At 36.9% G+C, this 21,614-nt stretch overlaps 1 protein-coding gene and 1 long non-coding RNA gene across 5 annotated transcripts; both read left to right on the forward strand.

Annotated features, from left to right (window-relative positions):
* The first annotated feature begins 925 nt into the window (after positions 1-925).
* LOC125506342 lies at positions 926-1,357 on the forward strand. The gene is made up of 2 exons (XR_007282634.1): positions 926-1,102; positions 1,160-1,357. It is a non-coding gene; the product is annotated as an uncharacterized LOC125506342 (long non-coding RNA).
* Positions 1,358-4,845: 3,488 nt separating this feature from the next.
* On the forward strand, positions 4,846-21,211 carry LOC125511358 (ABC transporter G family member 45-like). 4 transcript variants are annotated; one of them, XR_007284951.1, is made up of 22 exons: positions 4,846-5,112; positions 5,196-5,316; positions 13,786-13,874; positions 14,049-14,133; positions 14,233-14,392; positions 14,591-14,667; positions 14,744-14,794; positions 14,866-14,956; positions 15,988-16,289; positions 16,519-17,114; positions 17,205-17,365; positions 17,475-17,578; positions 17,673-17,832; positions 17,917-18,080; positions 18,290-18,622; positions 18,714-19,004; positions 19,282-19,365; positions 19,436-19,569; positions 19,669-19,896; positions 19,988-20,159; positions 20,422-20,516; positions 20,712-20,764. XR_007284951.1 is itself a non-coding variant. In XM_048676705.1 (22 exons), exons 1-22 carry the CDS (start codon positions 4,997-4,999, stop codon positions 20,979-20,981), a joined length of 4,044 nt encoding a protein of 1,347 aa, XP_048532662.1. In that variant the 5' UTR covers positions 4,847-4,996; the 3' UTR covers positions 20,982-21,211. The 4 variants fall into 4 exon arrangements, 3 of the variants coding, with proteins under 3 accessions (XP_048532662.1, XP_048532663.1, XP_048532664.1); XM_048676705.1 differs by having other exon boundaries at positions 4,847-5,112; positions 20,262-20,516; positions 20,712-21,211; XM_048676706.1 differs by having other exon boundaries at positions 4,847-5,112; positions 15,991-16,289; positions 20,262-20,516; positions 20,712-21,211.
* The last annotated feature ends 403 nt before the right edge of the window (positions 21,212-21,614 follow it).

Here is a 21,614-nt window from a genome sequence, read left to right on the forward strand (position 1 = left end):
GATAAAATTGCTTCTTACCCTTATTTTTATGTAAAGGATCTTGTAGGTCGGGTAGCTTCTACTATCTTTTTTTCCATTTGGATTTTTTTTGCTCCTAATGTTTTGGGGCATCCCGACAATTATATACCTGCTAATCCGATGCCCACCCCGCCTCATATTGTGCCGGAATGGTATTTCCTACCGATCCATGCCATTCTTCGCAGTATACCTGACAAAGCAGGAGGTGTAGCCGCAATAGCACCAGTTTTTATATCTCTCTTGGCTTTACCTTTTTTAAAGAAATGTATGTGCGTAGTTCAAGTTTTCGACCGATTCACCAAGGAATATTTTGGTTGCTTTTGGCGGATTGCTTACTACTAGGTTGGATCGGATGTCAACCTGTGGAGGCACCATTTGTTACTATTGGACAAATTCCTTCTGTCTTTTTCTTCTTGTTCTTTGCCATAACGCCCATTCCGGAACGAGTTGGAAGAGGAATTCCAAAATATTACACGGATGAGACTCATCGCACCGGATCCTTTTCTCCTTTTGGCCATAGCCATATAATGAACAGGACTATTTCTCCTTTTGGCCATAGCCATAGAAGAAGCTTCTCCTTCGGAGCGGGGGGGCCACCTGACAATTACAAAGAAACCTTTAAGGGGTGGCTTTTGTGCTCGGAATATAAAGATTTCCCTGGTTTAGAGTGCAAGATAGACTCACTTCTTTCATTCCCGGAACCTGGGGAGATCCTATTCATGGTACGCACGTTCCCCCAGGACTTTTCTCTGCTCGAGATCTTGGAGCCCAAGGATATCCGAAATATCATTTCTCACTCGCACAAGCAGTGGAAGCCACCCAAAGCGGAGGGAGGGGAATCTCAGGATTCCTATAACCCTGCTTATATAGATTTTTTTAAGAGCTCGTTTAGGGTTTTTCTCGGGTTTGGTACCAAATCTGGATAAACTCCTTTCGGTTCTTAAACCTGAGGAAATTCTATTTCTGGCTTTTCTTTTCCCGCGGGATGCGAACATGTTTAAATTGCCCCTAAAGAAGATCAAAGATATGATTCAAGAAGCAATGGCTAAAGAGGAGGAAAACAGAGAAAAGCCTCCGGTGGAAGGTTGTGAAGACCGTCGTATGACGGAGGAGGAAAACAGAGAAAAGCCTCCGGTGGAAGGTTGTGAAGACCGTCGTATGACGGAGGAGGAAAGGACAAAATTGCTTGAAGCATTTTCTTTCCTATGGGATAAAAAACAATGAATTGGAACTATTGAGTGGTGTAGGTATCCATCTTAGCAAATAGAGATACCGAGGCCCACCAACCTACTACTTGTTGGTTTGGTGGGGAAAGAGGAGTGGGTATGAGGGCTTCTTTGTTGTTTTTGTGCAGAAATCAAAGTTCTCGGATTGATCTGAAAATTTACAGAGAATTTTTATGGAATATATAAAAAATATTGGCGAAAATAGATACCAGAGGGGGCCACCCAGGAGCCACAAACTCTGGGGCGCGCCTCCCAGGCTAGTGGGCCCTCTAGACCTCCGCAATCCTAACTCCAACTCCATATATACCTATTCGCGGAGAAAAAATTAGAGAGAAGGATTCATTGCGTTTTATGATACAGATTCGCCGCCACCTCCTGTTCTTCATCGTTAGGGTTGATCTAGAGTTCGTTCGGGGCTCCGGAGGGTGGAATCCGACGCCGTCGTCATCATCAACCTTTCTCTGTCACCAATTTCAAGATGCTCACCACCAGGAGTGAGTAATTCCTTTGTAGGCTTGCTGGACGGTGATGTGTTGGATGAGATTTATCATATAATCGAGTTAGTTTTGTTAGGGCTTGATCCCTAGTATCCACTATGTTCTGAGATTGATGTTGCTATGACTTTGCTATGCTTAATGCTTGTCACTAGGGCCCGACTACCATGATTTCAAATATAAACCTATTATGTTTTCATGAATATATTTGTGTTCTTGATCCTATCTTGCAAAGTTATATGCACCTATTATGAGTTAAGATCCGCATACCCCAAGGTGACAATAATTGGGATTATTTCTGGTGATTACTATAGTTTGAGGAGTTCATGTATTCACTAACTGCTAATGTTTTGTTCCGGTTCTCTATTAAAAGGAGGCCTTAATATCCCTTGATTTCCTTATGAACCCCGCTGCCACGGGAGGGTAGGACAAAATATGTCATGCAAGTTATTTTCCATAAGCACGTATGACTATATACGAAATACATGCCTACATTACATTGATGAATTGAAGCTAGTTCTGTGTCGCCCTAGGTTATAACTGCTACATGATGAATATTATCCAACACAATTATCCGTCGATGATCCAATGCCTACGAGCTTTTCACATATTGATTTTTGCTAAGTTACTTTCGCCGTTGCTACTGTTACAATCACTACAAAACTGTTACTATTTCTATTTCCACGGTTACCGTTATTATCATACTACTTTGCTACTAAATAATTTGTTGCAAATATTAAATTTTTCAGTTGTGGTTGAATTGAAAACTCAACTGCTAATACTCACGAATATTCTTTGGCTCCCCTTGTGTCGAATCAATAAATTTGGGTTGAATACTCTATCCTCGAAAACTGTTGTGATCCCCTATACTTGTGTGTTATCACGCTGCGGACCGATACAGGACCGCGTTGGATGGCTTCCGCTATCCGGACGAATGCGGGGGAGTTTGAGGGTCGGCATTGGAGATGCTTCTCTTCATCGGCAGCGGTTTCTGTTCTGGTGCGCCAGTCCTATGGGGCATTAGCACGATGACTTTCCAACTGTCTACTACTACAAATTTGCGTGGATCCGATGAGGGAGGGGCAGAGACAGCGACATGCCTTCGATTCGCTCTAGTGTTGATAGTCGTCGCTTGGTGGTCTACGAACCTAGATGTATTTTTTACTTCTGGTGTCCTTTGTACTATCTTGACAGTTGATGAATAGATTGGAAGTTATCCTGAAAAAAACTAAGCAGGCAACGTTTTTTTAATACCGAACCCATACCTCCTAATTTAATTTTTTTATTAAACTATATATGGCAAACACATAATGCCTAAAATGAATCATGTATTCCTATGTGGTGCAACTAGACGTACCATTTTAACCTTTTTTTTTTTGAGGAAATGCCATCATGACTGCTTTATTGAACTTGTAATAAGGTTACATCGTTTGTAAGATCAAGAATTAGAAAATTTGGGGGTTCATCGACCCACTTACAGGAGCTATTACTATTATAAGCATACTTAGCTAGGCTGTGTGCCACCATATTTGCTTCGCGATTACAGTGTAAGAAGTGCACTGAACCAATCATGCCTGCTAAGATAAAACATTCTGCATAAATCGTTGAGGCTCCATTCCATATTCATTCTTGCCCTGAACAAGCATCAATCACTTCAATTGAGTCCGATTCAATCTGAATAGAGTGGAATCCTAGTTCGTTTGCTAGCATGAGGCCATATTTCATTGCTAGACATTCCGCTGTGTGTGCATCCTGAACATGGGGAATTAGTGTACCATTTTAACCTGGTTGTGCTATTGTCTTCCTTCTCCAGCCACTATCTGTTTTTTAGTAGGTGGAACAAATTCAATATGTTCCCTACAAAAAAATTGTAATTTAGTCCATGTCTGGTGGCCCAGCCAACCAAAAACTCACATGGTGGCGCAGCCAACCGAAAACTGCACTAAATGCCCTGAGCCAATGCCTACTGATGGGACGAATATGGGGAATTCTTAATCGCATATACTCGGACGAGTTGACTATATTTCGCCTATTGTGAGATGTATGGCTCGGTCGCCTATATATCGTCCCAATCTAGGACAGCCAAGTAGTAGACCGCATGCACATTTTCCTCCTGTCTTCTTTTTTGCACACCGATTTTTCGTGTGGTTTTACTTGCAAACCTGTTTGTTCTTATCATTTTCATCTTTTTTTAATTATCTTTTATTTTCTATTACTTTTGTATTTTTCCTATTTCATTTTTGTTTTATTTTATTTTCTGTTTTTTATTTGTGTATTAAAAAGTATTCATCATGTACTTTTAGAAGTATTCATAGTGTATTAATATTTTATGGTGTTTGAAAATATTCAGCATAAATTAAAATATATTGATCGTATTTTAAAATGTTCATCATGTATTTAGAAAATATTCATTGTGCATTAAATAGTGCTCGTTGTATATTAAAAATGTACCTTATCTATCTCTAAAAATAGCCGTTGTCTACTTAGAAAAGTATTCACAATGTATTAAATAATGGCTAATAGTGGGAGGCTTATCTACGCTTTGTGGAATATTTGGAAGGAGAGTAGCAGGCGTATTTTCACAGGTTCTGCATGACGTACTATGAGGTGGCAATGCTATGACGATATCAAGCAAAGAGAGAGGGCGTTTGGTATTGACGTATTCCCTGTAGGTGTGGCCTAAGCTCGTATCCGTCATATTTACTACGGTTGGCCATGCTCCCTTCAAAACGTGTGCATCTCTTCACACATGGGTTTTTTCTCCTATTTCTTCTATACGAAAAGGGAGTGCTCTTGTCGGTTCTTCAAAAAAAAAACAATGGTTAGCATGTACTCCCTTCGTCTCAAAATAAGTGTTTCAATTTTAGTATAACTTCGTATTATGGTTAGTATAAAATTGAGACACTTATTTTAAAACGGAAAGAGTATGTAAAAATCATCTCTCGCATTGCATAAATGTTCCGTGTATATTTAAAAAATATTTATTATGTATTTCCAAAAGGTTTGGCAGGTGTAAGCCACCTCCATCCGTACTGTTCCGTAGTCAGTCCTTCCTAACTAGCATTTCAGCGTAGAAGTCCACTCTATATATGAGGTGGTACTCAACACCTTAAAACGCAAATATATCTTCCCTTGCTTATACAAACTATATGCCCATGCACGTGCAAGCCCATTGACACGGCGTCTAGGACAAAGCAATCACGGCCGCCGTTGGCTGAACGAGGCGAGGAACGAGGTATCGTCTCTGGCTTCGAGAGGATGATGGAGTACAGCAGGGAGGCCGAGCAGGCGCCGGAGATGCGCAAGCCGCCGCCGCCGCTCACCCATGAGGACAACCGCCGCTTCCTCGAGATGCTCCGCGAGAAGAAGGAAAGGTATGCATGCAACGATCTCATGCAAGGATCGACTGAGCTCGCCGGCTTTGTTGGATTCTGAGTTCGGGCTGAGATTTCCGCAGGCTGGGGGTCGGCGTGGAGAAGGTGGAGGTGCGGTTCGAGGAGCTCACCGTGGAGGCCGACGTGCCCGTGGGCCGCCGCACGCTGCCAACGCTGTTCAACTGCGCCGTCAACGCTGCCCAGGTATGCATATATACTACCCTAAAAAAATACTACTGTATAACATATGCTGTTTCTGGCAAAAGAAAAACAGTTGCTTTATGCGTGGATATATAGTCGGATGCTTGGCAATATATGCATAATGCATTGCAACCAAGAGAGATTTGGCAGCGCCTTCTCTCTCGGAGGAAGGTCTAAATTAGAGAGCAATACTACTGATTTGGCCGTCTCGTTTTTCTAATATTGTTTAATCTTGTATAAGACAGAATATCAGTTTGTTGTAATTCACTAATATACAGAACGTGGCCATATATGTACCTAAAAAGAGCACGACCACATGTCCATAAAAAAAACACGACCATGTGTTGTTTGGTACAGATAGTTGCTCAAATAAATGTTGATACAAATAGGGTTGCCCCAACCAGGCCCACCTTAAACATGAAACGCTAATAAAAAAAGGCCTACCTTAAACAGAGCTATTTAGCTGCACTGTGGGCAGGATCTTCTGGGATGAACTGATTCATAGGTAAGGCTTACCAAACAAGAAAAAACATTATCCAACTACTTCTCTCCAACAAAGCATTGTTTTCTACCGAGGCCATTATTGCTTATACACTAGGATAGACTGAATTAGGGAGCACTGATTTAGCCAACTCTTCTTTAATCACAAGACACAGTGCTAAACATGGCGTATGCCCATTAAAAACATAAATAACATGATCATAAAAAACATGGCGTATGCCCGTTTTTAATAAAAGTGGGGTGGGGGAAACCCCTTTTGATCAAAAAAAATAACATGATCATATGTTGATAAAAAAGTACTCCCTCCATCCCAAAAAAAAAATGTCGCTGATCTAGTACAACTTTTGTTTTATGGGGAGAGTAGTTGCTGAAAAAAGTTGATATAACTAGGTATTTTCCAACCAGACCTACCTAACAGAGCTATTTAGCTGCACTATAGCGGCAGGTTCTGGGCAGAACAACCATCACCTAACGGTAATCCAGGATATTATGAGACAACACGATCCAATCACATTTCGGATCTATGGGTCATACCCCGATCACATTTCGGAACCGGAGTAGTTATGTACAGACCTACAGATCCGATCACATTACATCACTCAATAAATAAAGAGAAAATTATGTTTTTGGTCCCTCAAGTTCTCAAAAGATATAGACTTGGTCCCTCAAGATTTTTTTGTACACATTTGGTCCTTCAAGTCTCAAAACCGAGTAAGTTTAGTCCAAAACCAGATTTTGTCCGGATGAACAATAAATTCCAAAAAAAACATAAATGTTTTGGCATACAATATGCTTACATGCAAGGTGCCTGCCAGTTTCGTGGTCTTTCGACACTCGAGGAGCCCGTGGAGAAAAAATATCTACTCTAGGTGAACAGTAAATTCAGAAAAAATAAAAAAAGGGAAATTTTATGGGGTTCAGTATGCTCCGGCGCACCAGGCCCGTGCATTTTTTCTTCAGGAGGAGCTTGTGGCAAAAGGTAGATTTTCGCTCACAAAAAATTAGCAAAAATTTGTTTTTTTGCTAGAGCTCGTCGGATGTCATTTCACAACAAAAAATTGTAAGCACATAACGCACCCGAGTATCTTAGGTGCCAAAACAATTCAGATATTTTTATCTTTTTGCTATTTGTTTGAATATACTATTCACTTAGAGTAGTTTTTTTTTTTGCCACGATCTCCTGAGTGTCGACTGACCACCAAAATTAGCATGCACCTTGCGCATGTAACCATATTTGATGTCCAAAAAATTCAGATCTTTTTGAAATTGTTTTGATTTGTTTTTGAATTTACCGTTCATCTGGTCAAAATCTGGGCAGTAACCCTACCAAAGTGGTCAAAATCTGGTTTTCGACAAAACTTATCCGGTTTAAAGACTTGAAGGATCAATTGTGTACTAAAAAATCTTGGGGGACCAAGTCTATACTTTTGGGGAACTTGAGAGACCAAAAACATACTTTTCTCATAAATAAATGAAAGGGACACTCCAGCTCCAAATTAAGGCCAAAAACATCAAAATTAATTAACGTGATGCTGCCTACTGGTATTCTGCATTTTTTCGAAAAAAGCTAATCAGAAGTTTAGCTGCACATACCGTAGGCAGTTGACTTGAAGAGTTAACCAACTCTCGTGGTCCTGTTAATCAACTAAGCATAACTATGAGTATCCGATTGTGGTTACAGGGATTGTACAATGCAAGATACTTAGAGGAGGTGCTTCGAGAAATAAATCAGTTTTTCTTAAAGCACCGGTGCTTATTTGTAGAGATAGACACTTAATTAAGCATCCCTCCGGTAGAAATAAACAACGGTGCTTAAAAAAACTCAGTTTATTTTACTAAGCATCTTTCTAAGCACCTACAATTGTACAAGGGCTTGAAGGAGTTGGCATATTAGTCACAACCGTCAATCGATATTTACGACGTACCGTGAGGTGTTGCACATTGCATTGGAGAGTTGGAGGATATTCACGACAGATCTACTTGTTTTACGATATTGCACATTGCTTTTCAAGTCCTTTTGGCTAACCCCCACGCTATCGCATGTGTAAGATGGTTTGCACAAATTCTGTACAAGACTTGCACCCGTGGCAGGTCATGTATGCCAGTTTTCTTTTCTTTGCGTTTCTGTTTTAATTTAATTTATTTTTGTTTTTCCTTCCTTTTTCATCAATCTTTTCTTGTTACATTTTCTACTTCATGTTTCCTTTTTATTTTTCTTTCCTTATCTGATTTTTTCATCATGTATTTAAAAATGTTCATAATAAACATTACAAGCCATGTATATTTAATTTAAATGCATTTCTCCTCTTTCTATTGTGTACTGGTTTTTTGGTTTATTCATTTTTTACTTTATTATTATGTTCAGCATTTCTTCAAATAAATTTCTATATTTAAATACAAGATTTTTATCTTTTGTTGGTCTAGTGTTTTAAAAAGGTTCATTGTGTTTAAAAAATTGTGCATCACGTATTGCAAATGTACATCCTGTATTCAAAAAAGTTCAACGCATTTCAAAAAAATAAATTTGGACATCTCTTAAAAATACAAGAAACAAAAATGGGAGCACTTCTTAAAAATTACAAGAACATTATAATGTTTTTGTATCATGTCTTTCGGCCTTTGTTTAATTTATATTTATATTTTCTATTTTCCTTTTCTATTTGAAAAATACAAGAATATTATTTAAAACGTGTGAACATTGTTTGAAACTATATAAAGATTTGATACAGGTGTTTTTTTTAATATTTTACATGAATATTTTTTTAAGTAGTGAACATATTTTTAAGTTACATGAACATATACAAAATAAATGATGAAACATTTTTTTGACACACAATTAACTCTTTCAAAATACAAGGTGTATAATCTTAGCACATAATGACCGTTTTTATAGCAGACGATGAATATTTTTTATAAACACAATATACATTTTGAAAATAAACGAGCATTTTTTTTGCAATGTGTGTTGAAAATTTTGAAGTATGATGAATATTCCATAAAATGCATGATGAATACTTTTTAGTAGATGATCAAAATGTTTAAAAACACAAGGAACTTTTCTTAATACATGATGAACTATTTTTTAGATACACGATGAACTTGTTTTTATACATGTTGAATATATTTTAAATACATGTGGACATTTCCTAATACATGATGAACATTTTTCAGTAGATGGTGACTTTTTGTAACACTCGCAATGAACATTTTTAGAATAAAAATGATTGTCTAATACGACCTGAATACTATATTTATAAACATGCTGAAAATTCTTTATAATACACACTGAATACTTTTTCAATACACGATGAACTTTTTAAAATACAAAAGTAACATTTTTAATAGCTGTTGAACTATTTTCAACATACCCAATAATTTTTTTTAACAGACATTGAATGGTTTCTAAATGTGTGTTGTATAAATTTTAATACATCATGGACATTTTTGAGAAAATGGTGAATAATTTTCTAATACACATCAAACATTTTCAAAATACATGTTAATTTTTTAATACACACTGAATATTTTATGAATGTGGGGTGAACATCCCTTTGAATTCATGCTGAGTTTCTGTTAACATTTTAAAAATACATGATGGTCATTTTTTAATACATGATGAACAATTTTCAAGATACGTGATGAACTTATTTCAATACACGCTGATCATTTTTAATACAATATGAATATATTTTTAATTACATGCTAAATAGAAATATAAGAAGCAAATGAAAAGAAAACAAGAAACAAGAAGATCGACAAGAAAAATGAAAGATGAAATAAGAATAAGAAAATAAAACTAAAAACAAGGAAAAAACTAAAAATAAATAAAAATGACAAGGTTAATTAGAAAAGAAACTGGACACCATAAGCTACCACACCCTCCAGAAAACCAGTAAAACACCAGGCACAAAAAAACATAACACAAAACGAAAAAAACACGCACATTGTGAACAGAAAATAAAATTTGCGAGCGCCCATAGCGTGGTCCTGGCCCATGTGGCATGTGTTGCAGGCAAGCTCCACATTGGTCTCGCTACAATTATGAAGCTCACAACTTAGCGAGGCATACTTTATCTCTCGGTGGTGGCCGCCGTGTCTGGTTAGGCCATCCCGAGAACCTACCTTCCGTCCCTGTAAACATTGTGGCGAATTAATAAAGCCTCGTGACGTTGCCTCAAAAAAAACCTATGAGACATAGGCACTCCCCTCGTCGATATCCTCGACGTGCTTGTCGCTCGTCACCCGTACATCCTATTCCGCATGTAACGGGCAGATAAGGAATAAATGTGTACTCCGACTCTTGACCTGGCTCTGTGTGGGGATGGGGTGTGTGCTTTCCTTTTCTTTCTTCTATATCTAATTTATTTTTTAGTGACAATTTTTTCTTTTGTGTTATTATCTATTTTGTTATCTTTTCTAAATTTAATCAAATTATTTTTTCAATGAAAACCCTTGAATATTTTAAAATTTGCAAACATATTTGACATCGATGCACATTTTCTTAAATTAATGATAATTTCTGAAAACAAGTAAAATTTATGAAGTACTTTTAAAAACAAATATGAACCTTTTCTTAACTATGTAATTTTTCTTAAAAAGTAGCATACATTTTAAAAATATGTGAACATTTTTTTTTCTAAAATTAAAATTGAAGAACATTTTCAAAATTCCTGGAAAGTTTTCATAAACAATGTTGTTAATTTTTTTTGGAATAATTTCAAAAAAATATTCTGTTTTTCCTCATTTTGAAAATAAATTTAGTAATCAATAAATAAAACCATCTGAATACCGGTTGGCTTAGGAGCATACTGATTATATGTTTCTCCCAAAATAATTGGCTCAAGACAGGGGCAAGAGGCTTGGCCCCATGGTGCTAGCTATTGTGCTACTTGGTCCAAGAGAAATCTAGATATAACAAAGGTTTTGTAGTGAGTATTCCTTCGGGTCTCGCCTGAAGCGTCTACAACTGCGAGCCAACCTATTCACGCTAAAAGAAATAGACTAGTGAAAAATGCTCGTGTGGGAACCTCTCCTGGGATGTCTTGGTTGCGGCGTAGCGCTGCTAACTACCAGGTCACCATCCGGTTCATGTTTCATGTTATCTACTAGTTTCTATATTTTCTTTTTTTTCCTTTTTCTTGTTTTCACTAGTTTCATTGTTTCTTTCTCTAGTTTTACCTTTTTTCCTTGTTTTTTTTGTTTTTCAGTAAATTTTTTCTTTTCTTTCTTTCTTATTTATTTGTTTTTTATTTTTGTTTTTTTCTCGTTTTTATTGGTTTTCTTTTGTTGTCTCTCTGGTTTTCATTTTTTTTCTACACACATTTTTGGTATATATCTAATCTAATACATGATTAATATTTTTCAGATACAAGATTAACATTTATTGAATCCATGGTAAACATTTTTTGTATACATTTAACATTTTTCAAATTCTTGAATAACATTTCAAATACCAGATTAGCATTTTTTCTATACATATTTTACATTTTCTTCAAATATGATTAAATAATTTCAGATACAAGTCTAACAATACCAAATCATAATACACGGGTGAGCATTTTTTTTCAAAAACGCACAATTTTTTCAAATATATGATGCTATCTAAATACAATACTACAATGTAAAACAGTCATTGTATTGAGGCTGCATCAATTAATTCGGATCAGAGGCAGTAACACTTTCCAAATACATGATGGATATTTTCAAATACACAATGTTTTCTCTTATACGTTATGAACATGTTTCAAATACACGATTGTTGTTTTCTAAATGCGTCATTATCATTTTTAAATATGCGTTGGACATTTTCAAGTAAGTGATGGGCATTTTTTTGTCAAAATATGCATTGACGATTTTCAAATCCATGATTTTGTTAAAGCTTTCATGTATATTTTTCCAAATAATGGACAATTTTAAAATTTGTGGATGTTTGTTAAAATTGTTAAAAAAATTAAATGCATGAACTTTTTGGAAATCTGCAAACATTTTCTTAATTAGTGATGATTTTATAAACAATTTTTTATTTCAAAAATAGTAGTTCATTTTTGAAAAACATTATGTGTTTTTTTGAAAATTCATGATCATTTTTAAATTTTTAAATATTTTTGGAAAGATCACACACATCTTTTTAGAATTCGTTTGTCATTTTTCAAATTCATGGACATCTTCAAAATCCCTGATCATTTTTAAAAGTTTCATGAACATGTTTTAAACACATGCAATTTTTTCTATAACGTATATATACATTTTGTTTTCAGAATAAAAAAGACAAGCCGGGCATGTGTTTAAGAGGCCTTCGATGAGTTAGGACCACTCCGTATAGGCGTGTCCCATTACTTGTGTATGTAACTCATAAAAAATCGGTAAATATGGCAAAAAGAGAATAGTTGAGTGTTATCGGACAATGGGCCGGCCCACGGTCGAGCGATGCATGTGTTTAACGGCCACTCCACTCTATTCATGGAATAGGATGACTCCTTGTCACAATCACTACGTGTCGAGTTCCTCGGTCCACGTGGTTACTGCTGCTACGCCCTAGCCACATCTTCGCTTGGTGCTCTTGTGCTGGTTTTCTCGGCTCTCACTACTATAGTTCAGGTGCTCTCAGCTTATGGAATAATTATGTGTTACACACATAATACATACGCTTTAGGCACAGTTTAGATGTAGCGAATCAATAAGTAGAATATCGGTGTCACCCAAGATACTACTACTCTTGTCCAGTAAGAACCAATGAGTAGAAGATCAAATGCATCGGAGAAGGACATTGGGCAATGAACCATTTTGAAGTAACTAAACAAAAACAAAGTATGGTGCCCATGTCCAATTGTGGATGTTATGCTTATTTGTTGAGAAAATTGTAAATGCTATAACTTAGTGCATGTAGAGTTGCCTGCAATTGTCAATGTTCTAGATTAGTTTATGTATCAGGTTTTGAGTTCACTGGTAATTCAGGGCAAAGCATGTGTGTTGACTTGAGAGGAAATTGTTCAATCCACCAAAATCAAGTATCTATGCTAGAATTTTGTTCTACATGAAGCCATAATTTATCAAATGTCTTCGCTCACTTGAATGTCGGTGGTATCGGGGACAACCGCAACATTCTGCACTGATGGGGGGCCAGTGTTCCGCATCTCACCACCCGCCCTGCACAAGCGTAGTCTTTTTTGTGAACTTTTATCCCTAAATCCGTTAATGCCGCTCATGCTTCCTTTCTGATGGTGGCTGATACTGCTTGCCTATCGGAGCAGTATATGTTGATTTTAACCTTTCAACTGGTAAGAATAGACCGTCTATATTTACTAGAGGGCACCATAAAAAACTCATGGTTTTGGAATTTGGAAACTGTAATGAAAAATGAGAAGTGGGTTATTAGTTTGTGAACCACATAAAGGGAAATGACCTTTTTGTGAAATAGTAGTTCTAGCGCAGGGTTAGGATGTATGGTATTACAAAATATCGAGAAAGTTGCGATGACAATTCCATGTACGTCAACCTATTTCAAATTGATCAAGAAAAATTTACCATGATGGAGATCAAAGTACATATTTTGAGTAGATCAAATGTGATGCTTGTCAATGGAGGAGAGCTGGCGATAAGCGCCTTGACTGGTATTTTGTGATGAGGTTTTGGTTTGTGTTGGGATTGCTTGAGTAGTTGTTTTGTCTTGTCTACATCGTAGGTTTGTTAGATTTTCTTTTAACACTCCATGGTCGGTCGTTTTAGGGTATTTTGGTTTTGCCGCCCCTCGTTGTACTGCTAAGACTATCTTTTACTCATGTTATGATCACATACAGTTCTCCTACATGATTCAAAAAAGTGCATCTCTAGCATGCATTTTCCAGGACTTGATTAAAAAATGTTCATAAGTTTATTTCCAAACCAAAACGACATGCATGGTGTCATGTAGTTTAACATATTATTCCGCAAATCACATTTAGAACCCTCATTCTAATTTTCTTTATTATGTAGGAATTAGCAACATATTCACACATGTGTACTGCAAGGAAAAAACCCATCAAAATTATAAATGGAGCGAGCGGGACAATTAGTCCATCACGGTAAGCATGTGCCTACTCTTACTAAATCAATAATGATTATTTATAGAAACTATTTATCTCAGATTAAGTGTTCTGTTGGACAAATGCACTTCCATAAAGTTCCAAAATAAAAGATTCATCTTTCACTAATTTACTCACCCGCCATTTCGAAATTTTGTGGTCCAACATAATCAGGATGACACTTCTTCTAGGAGCACCTAGTTCTGGGAAAACAACTTTTTTAAAAGCACTTGCAGGCAAGTTGGATTCTTCTTTGAAGGTAGACTATGTTATTTACTATCCACTAAAACCACTTACTAACATGAAAAGCATTGGTTAACCAAAATTGTGTGTTTCCTGATGTCACTTCTCTTAATAGCTCAAAGGAAAGGTTATGTACAATGGGCAAGAAGTGAATTTCTCAACACCTCAATATATGCATGCTTATATTAGCCAATATGATCTTCACAATTCTGAGATGACCGTCAGGGAGACGATTGATTTCTCATCCAAGATGTTGGGAACTAATAATGAATTTGGTGAGGCACTCTCTTGGGCATCGTGTGCTACTAGTGTTACCTGTCTTATATAGCTTTATTTCTAGCATATAGGAATGAGCTGATCTATAAAAAATCTAGACAACGTAACTGAAGAAATACCCTTGAAGATGTTCAAATTGTTTCTTTTCCTTGTGACAAAATACTAATATAAAATTCTTGTTTTAATTTCCACCTTAGGGATGCTAGGAGAAGGTTTAATAAAGAAACATGGTCACATCAACAAAGTGGACCAAGATCTTGACTTATTTATGAAGGTCATATAATTTTATTTTCTGCCAATTTTGGTAAAACTGAAATCCATTCACAGTTACTAAAATACTTTTTATGTAGACTATCACCTTCGGAGAAGGAAGCAATCTTATAACAAACTATATTATCAAGGTAACTTTGTAATATCTCAATTTAACACATGTCTTAGTAACATAATAAAAAAAACTTTGTGTAAAATGCAGATACTTAGTTTGTCTGATTGTGCTGATACCCTAGTGGGGGATGAGTTGAGAAGAGGCATATCAGGAGGACAAAAGAAAAGAGCCACAATCGGTAAGCATTCTATTTTGTGTACTATGTATCTTCTTCCTCCCATCACCCTCTGTCCCCACTTTCTAGAGTGCATTTTCCAATTCATCATACATACTAATTCGCACAAGTAAAATTTTATCATACTAATTTGTACAAGTAAAATTTTATCACAATAAACTCCATATTGTGCACAATATTTCTTGATAAAACATAAGGTAGTTCATGCCATTACACTTGGCGGGGTCTAGACTGGCCTCACAGATCAACACAAGTCTTTTCTACACACTTTGTTCTCACTCGTTCGTACCAGGGATCAAATTCTGAATGGGCTTTGGGAGAAGAAGAAATTCCTTGTTGATATGAGTAATCTACCATTATAACCTAACAAAAAATCAAAGCGACAACATAAAGTTCTTGATATGTTCAATTAAATGGACGACAAAAATAATATTTGGTATTGAGCCAATGACATACTACATAATTTTCTCTTCCTGCTGAACTCCATATTGTTATCTAAAAAATAAGTTCCATATTAGGTTTGATACTTATTCTACTAAAACAGAGCAACCCTAACTATTAGATATAACTAATCGTCATCAGAAAAAGTAAAAAAAAACAATTGGTCATAAGTGGAGCAAATGTTCTTCCACATCAATCAAGCTCAATCGAGACTATGGCTTGACCAATTGCACAAACGTGTTTCATGATGAAATTGGTATGCAAAGCTTATAAGCAATAATAATTAAAATACTTCAAATTAAATAAATCTATCTTTTGAAACTATTAAAATGATGTTACTAGAAATTATCTACACTACTTGAAGGTTCCCACATTGCAATACACTGCATTCAGCACCACCGGTGATGAATAGTATGCTATAAAACTAATAGCATAAAATATCCAACTATTCTTATAGACAGGCAATTATACAAAAGAAATAGGTTTGATGATGGCAGTACCACAGTTAAATAAATAAAATATTTTTAAATAATCAATATTATTTTTTTAATTTATCATTGTTGTTGCGTTACAAGATGAATTTTTCGATGTAGGAGAGATGCTAGTTGGTCTGGCACGATGCTTCTTTATGGATGATATATCAACAGGCCTGGATAGCTCAACCACATATGAGATTTTAAAATTTGTCCAACAAATGACTCATATGATGGATCTCACCGTGGTTATTTCATTGCTGCAACCACCTCCCGAGACATTGGAATTATTTGATGACATTATCCTATTATGCGAGGGTCAAATTGTGTATCATGGTCCTCGAGAAAATGCTATCAATTTTTTTGGAACAATGGGATTCAAATGCCCGGACAGGAAGAATGTAGCTGATTTCCTTCAAGAGGTACTAGAATATCAACTCTATTGACAATGAACTATTAAATAAATCAGTAGTGCTAACAATTTATTCCTTAGCAAAGTTATGTTCAAAATAAATTAAGGGTAGCTAGTGCATTAATACCACCAAATCACATGCAATACATGAGTCACAATTCCATTCGCAAAATGTAGTAATCTATATATAATTGTATTACCATAATAATGTATGACATAACTTTTCACTATCTATCTAGGTGACTTCTAAGATGGATCAAAAGCAATATTGGACTGATGAGGAAAATAAGTATCAATACTGGCCAATAGAAAAGTTTGCAGATTCCTTTCATTCATCTTATCTCCCTCGACTTGTAGAAGATAACCTCTACATGCCAAACAATATGGGAAAACGCAATGAGATTAAAACAAATGCAACTCGGAGTATCTCCAGATGGAATATTTTCAAAGCATGCTTTTCAAGGGAAGTACTACTTCTCAAAAGGAACTCCCCACTTCATATATTCAAGACTGTACAGATAGTTATTCTGGCTTTTGTGATTTCAACAGTTTTCCTTCGAACAAATATGAACCATAAAAATGTACTTGACGCCAACAAGTACATGGGGTCCCTATTTATAGCTATTGTTATAGTAAATATTAATGGCATGACTGAGATTGCAATGACAATAAAGCGACTCCCCACTTTCTACAAGCAAAGGGAGTTACTAGCGTTGCCGGGATGGGCACTTGTTTGTTCAATTTTTCTCATCAACATCCCAATGTCACTAGTAGAGACATGTCTTTGGACCAGCCTGACCTATTATGTGATTGGCTATGCACCTTCTTTTGTCAGGTACTCATGTTGGCCATTTTAGTACCTAATGACCACAATACTTGAATACGTTGTAATAATAATATAAAAGAGTTACCTTGCTTCCTACAGATTTATCCAGCAGTTTTTGGTACTTTTTGCGACACATCAAATGTCAATGGGCCTCTATCGTTTCTTAGCAGCAATAGGAAGAACACAAGTAATGGCAAACATGCTAAGCACCACAGCTCTTATAGCAATGTACATATTTGGAGGCTTTGTCATATCTAAAGGTTAGATGTTTTAGCCAGATTAAGATGTATGACAACCCTATAACAAACAATACATGTTTGAATACATGTTTGGAGCTAATATGCTCACTAGTTTTGTACATCAAAATAGATAATCTTCAACCATGGTTGCAGTGGGGTTGTTGGACATCCCCATTCACCTATGCACAAAATGCCGTTGCCCTAAATGAGTTCCTTGATGAAAGATGGGATACTGTAAGCAGTCATTTGAACTACCACTCTTGATCCAGTGTATAGAGCCAATGTAGTTTATGTATGACCTAATGGTGATGATCATTCATGATGACAGGAATTTTACTATGCAAATGCAAATACAATTGGTGAAGCTATCCTCAAGATCAGGGGGTTGCTCACAAATTGGCACTGGTATTGGATTTGTGTCATCATTTTATTTGGATTCTCTATGGTCTTCAATATTCTCACTATATTTGCATTGGAGTTCATGCAGTGTATGTATACCAATCTATCAAAATACACATAAGTATTGAAACAAAAATGCAAACAAAATCATCCTAATTGTTTATGATATGCAGCTCCACACAAGCATCAAGTTAATGCCAGTGCAATGAAGTCAAAGAAGGATTGCAAGAACCATAGAATTGGAACTGGCAATGCATCAACTAGTCAAGTTGTCCTCCCGTTTCAGCCTCTTTCCATTATATTTGATCATGTCAACTATTTTGTTGATATGCCTAAGGTAAGATCTCGAGCATATCGTGACATACTAAATATAAGCATTCATTCAACTCACTACTAAATACTCCCTCCGTCCCAAAATAAGTGACTCAACTTTGTACTAGCTTTGGTACTAAAGCTAGTACAAAGTTGAGTCACTTATTTTGGGACGGAGGGAGTAGTATCCATTCTAGTAACTTGTTGACCAAATGTATGCATATCTTCCACCAGGAGATGATTAAGTATGGAGTACCAGAGGAAAAGCTTCAACTTCTACAAGATGTAAGTGGTGTTTTTAGGCCAGGAGTATTAACAGCTTTGATGGGGATCACTGGTGCTGGAAAGACAACATTGCTCGATGTTTTGGCTGGAAGAAAAACTGGAGGATATATTGAAGGTACTATTATGATAGAAGGATACCCGAAGAAGCAGGAAACATTCTCAAGGATCTCGGGCTATTGCGAACAAAATGATATTCACTCCCCTAACCTAACTGTCCACGAGTCACTACAATTCTCTGCATGGCTTCGACTGCCTTCAAACGTGAAATCTCGTGAAAGAGATGTATGAGCATTGACCTCTTGCATTTTTGTTACCATTTTAAGCTAATATATAACATTAGATCTCACAAGATTACTCTTCAAACATTCTTTAGATATTTATAGATGAAGTAATGGACCTAGTGGAATTAACTGGATTGAAGAATGCCATGGTGGGTATGGCAGGAGCAACCGGCCTGTCAGCCGAGCAGCGGAAAAGGCTAACAATAGCTGTGGAGCTGGTAGCTAGCCCTTCCATCATATTTATGGATGAGCCGACCACTGGTTTGGATGCCCGTGCTGCAGCAATTGTCATGCGAACAATAAGAAAGACAGTAGACACTGGACGAACTGTTGTATGCACAATACATCAGCCAAGCATTGGGATATTTGAATCTTTTGATGAGGTATGAGTAAGTCTATATTGTAACATGTAAAAGGAAATTCTTCTAGCACATGAAGAAACGAAAAAGAATGGTCATGTGATGTTAAGACTGAAAGATTGAAAAATAGTATCCAACTATTTATAACATAGAACCTAACCATGATTTTTTTCCAAAATAAAGCATCAAATAAAGTTAGCTAGCCCTCATCACTTGCTAATGATAGCCATTTAGCCTTCTGTTATGATTATGAGAAATACTATAATTTTACCTTTCTCAACTTGCATTCAATTTATTGCAGCTTTTGCTTATGAAAAGAGGCGGTCAAATCATATATAGTGGTTCATTAGGTCCGTTGTCTAGCAACATGATCAAGTATTTTGAGGTAAGATTGCCTAATAGTGAATCTCTATCCAAAATATGTACACAAGAATACCAATTTTTCTTTGTCACAGGCTATACCTAGTGTTCCTAGAATAAAAGAGGGACAAAACCCAGCATCATGGGTATTGGACATAAGTTCACACACAACAGAATATGAGATTGGAGTGGACTACGCAGAAATTTATCGGAGCTCCTACCTATACAGGTAAGCATTATGATCATAAAGCTATATCAACCATATTGTTAACGTGTTGGAGGCATAGGGAAACGAATAACACGGCAAATGTGTACCTTGTTTCTGAAGGGACAATATGCTTCTAATTGCGGAGCTTGGGCACCCAGCACCAAACACAGAGGATCTATATTTCCCCCCTGGGTACTGGCATAATTTTACGGCACAATACATGGCTTGCCTATGGAAACAAAGATGTGCATACTGGAAAAACATAGAACACAATGGTGTTCGGTTTCTAAACACGTTCATTGTATCAATTTTGTTTGGAGTTGTATTCTGGAAAATTGGCTCAACCATGTAAGAATGAATGACAACAAACTAATGTTATTCTTTCATGCAAACTTATCATGTCTCAATTTGATCATAACTTGGTATTCATGTGCAACAGAACACAACAACAGGATGTATTCAACATACTAGGAGTTGTATTTGGATCAGCACTTTTCCTGGGATTCAATAATTGCATCAGTTTGCAGCCGATTGTGATAATGGAGAGAGTTGTTCTTTACCGAGAAAAGGCGGCGGGTATGTACTCTACCTTGGCCTACGCCATAGCTCAGGTAATGTTTCTTTGTCACCATCTTCAAAATTAGAATATATAATCTGAACATAGAATGATCGGAATATGTTTCTTAACTCCAATGATGGGCTTCTGTTTGTAGATGGCAATTGAATTGCCTTACATCATAGTCCAAGTACTCGTTTTTGCCATGATCGTATACCCAATGATTGGGTTCCAGATGACCACCGTAAAGCTCTTTTGGTTTCTCCTTTACATGATGCTAAGCTTTATGTATTACACACTCTATGGGATGATGACAGTGGCACTAACACCTAACCTTGAGATGGCTTCCGGATTGTCCTTCCTTATCTACGTATTTTGGAATGTCTTCTCCGGTTTCATCATTGGAAGAGAGGTACTACTATATATATCCCTAACCATGTCACTTTAATTATGACGGCCTCGTGAAATTTATAAGTAAACCACACATAGGCTCATAATATAATCCATGGTTCAACTTTCCCTGAAAACGAAAATATTTTAAAAAGGACATGATATTTTTTCCATGCCTAACATAACAAACAACAAAATTGTGGCAATATGGATGCAGCTGATCCCGATATGGTGGAGGTGGGTGTACTGGGCTAACCCAGCGGCATGGACAGTATACGGGCTCATGTTCTCACAACTGGGTGATCGGACAGAGCTGATCCATGTGCCAGGGCAACCGGACCAGACGGTGCAGGAGTTCCTGGAGGGCTACCTTGGCCTTGAGGGACGCTACTTCAACCTTGTCACCTACCTACACTTGGTCGTCATCGCCCTCTTTGCCTTACTCTTCTTCATCTTCGTCAAGCACCTAAAGTTCGAGCGAAGGTAGTGCAGACTGATTGAATAACGAACTGCAAATACACACTAATCAGTAAAGTGCTTATAATAGTATAACACTGTGATAAGAGAAACACTCAGTCACAAATAAGCACACGACCACAAGGATTTTGCTGCTGCAATATAAAGTGTGTAAATAACCACATAATTTGTGCAAGCATTTGTATTGTACCTGCAGCCTTACTGGATTGTTGTTATAGCAATGTTGATGAACAGATCAAATTAGAAAATATAATGTGATAGAATGTGTAAAAGCATATAAAAATGTTTACGACATATATATTCAGCGCAAACGTCTAGCATCAGGGCTTGCAGCAACCATGCTGAACACCGTTTGATTGGTGGCACAGCCACGTACCTGCGGGCATGATGCAAGCATGAGGCCAGAGTGATGTCAGTGAAGCAACGAGCCGCCCGTCGCGCGCGCAGCCGTCACCCTGTACACCGATTCTGTCCAAAGTTTATTCGAGTGGCTAGCTGGTATATCATCCTATAGTCTACATCGCAATGGTAACGAGTCGAACTGTTCGTGATCTTTTTCTTCCATCATGGTCCCGTTCGGACCTCATCAATCTAATCACAAGATTATTTTAGGCATCTCCAAGGCTGTCCCCAAACTGCCGGT

The sequence above is a fragment of the Triticum urartu genome, chromosome 5 (genome assembly GCF_003073215.2).
Source record: "Triticum urartu cultivar G1812 chromosome 5, Tu2.1, whole genome shotgun sequence".
NCBI lineage: Eukaryota > Viridiplantae > Streptophyta > Magnoliopsida > Poales > Poaceae > Triticum > Triticum urartu.

Coding starts and splice junctions, on each gene's coding strand:
- LOC125511358 (XM_048676705.1), top strand. CDS start 4,997: ATGATGGAGTACAGCAGGGAGGCCGAGCAGGCGCCGGAGATGCGCAAG. Junction 17,579..17,672: donor TTGATGAAAGATGGGATACT/GTAAGCAGTCAT, acceptor TCATGATGACAG/GAATTTTACTATGCAAATGC. Junction 18,623..18,713: donor TGAAATCTCGTGAAAGAGAT/GTATGAGCATTG, acceptor AACATTCTTTAG/ATATTTATAGATGAAGTAAT.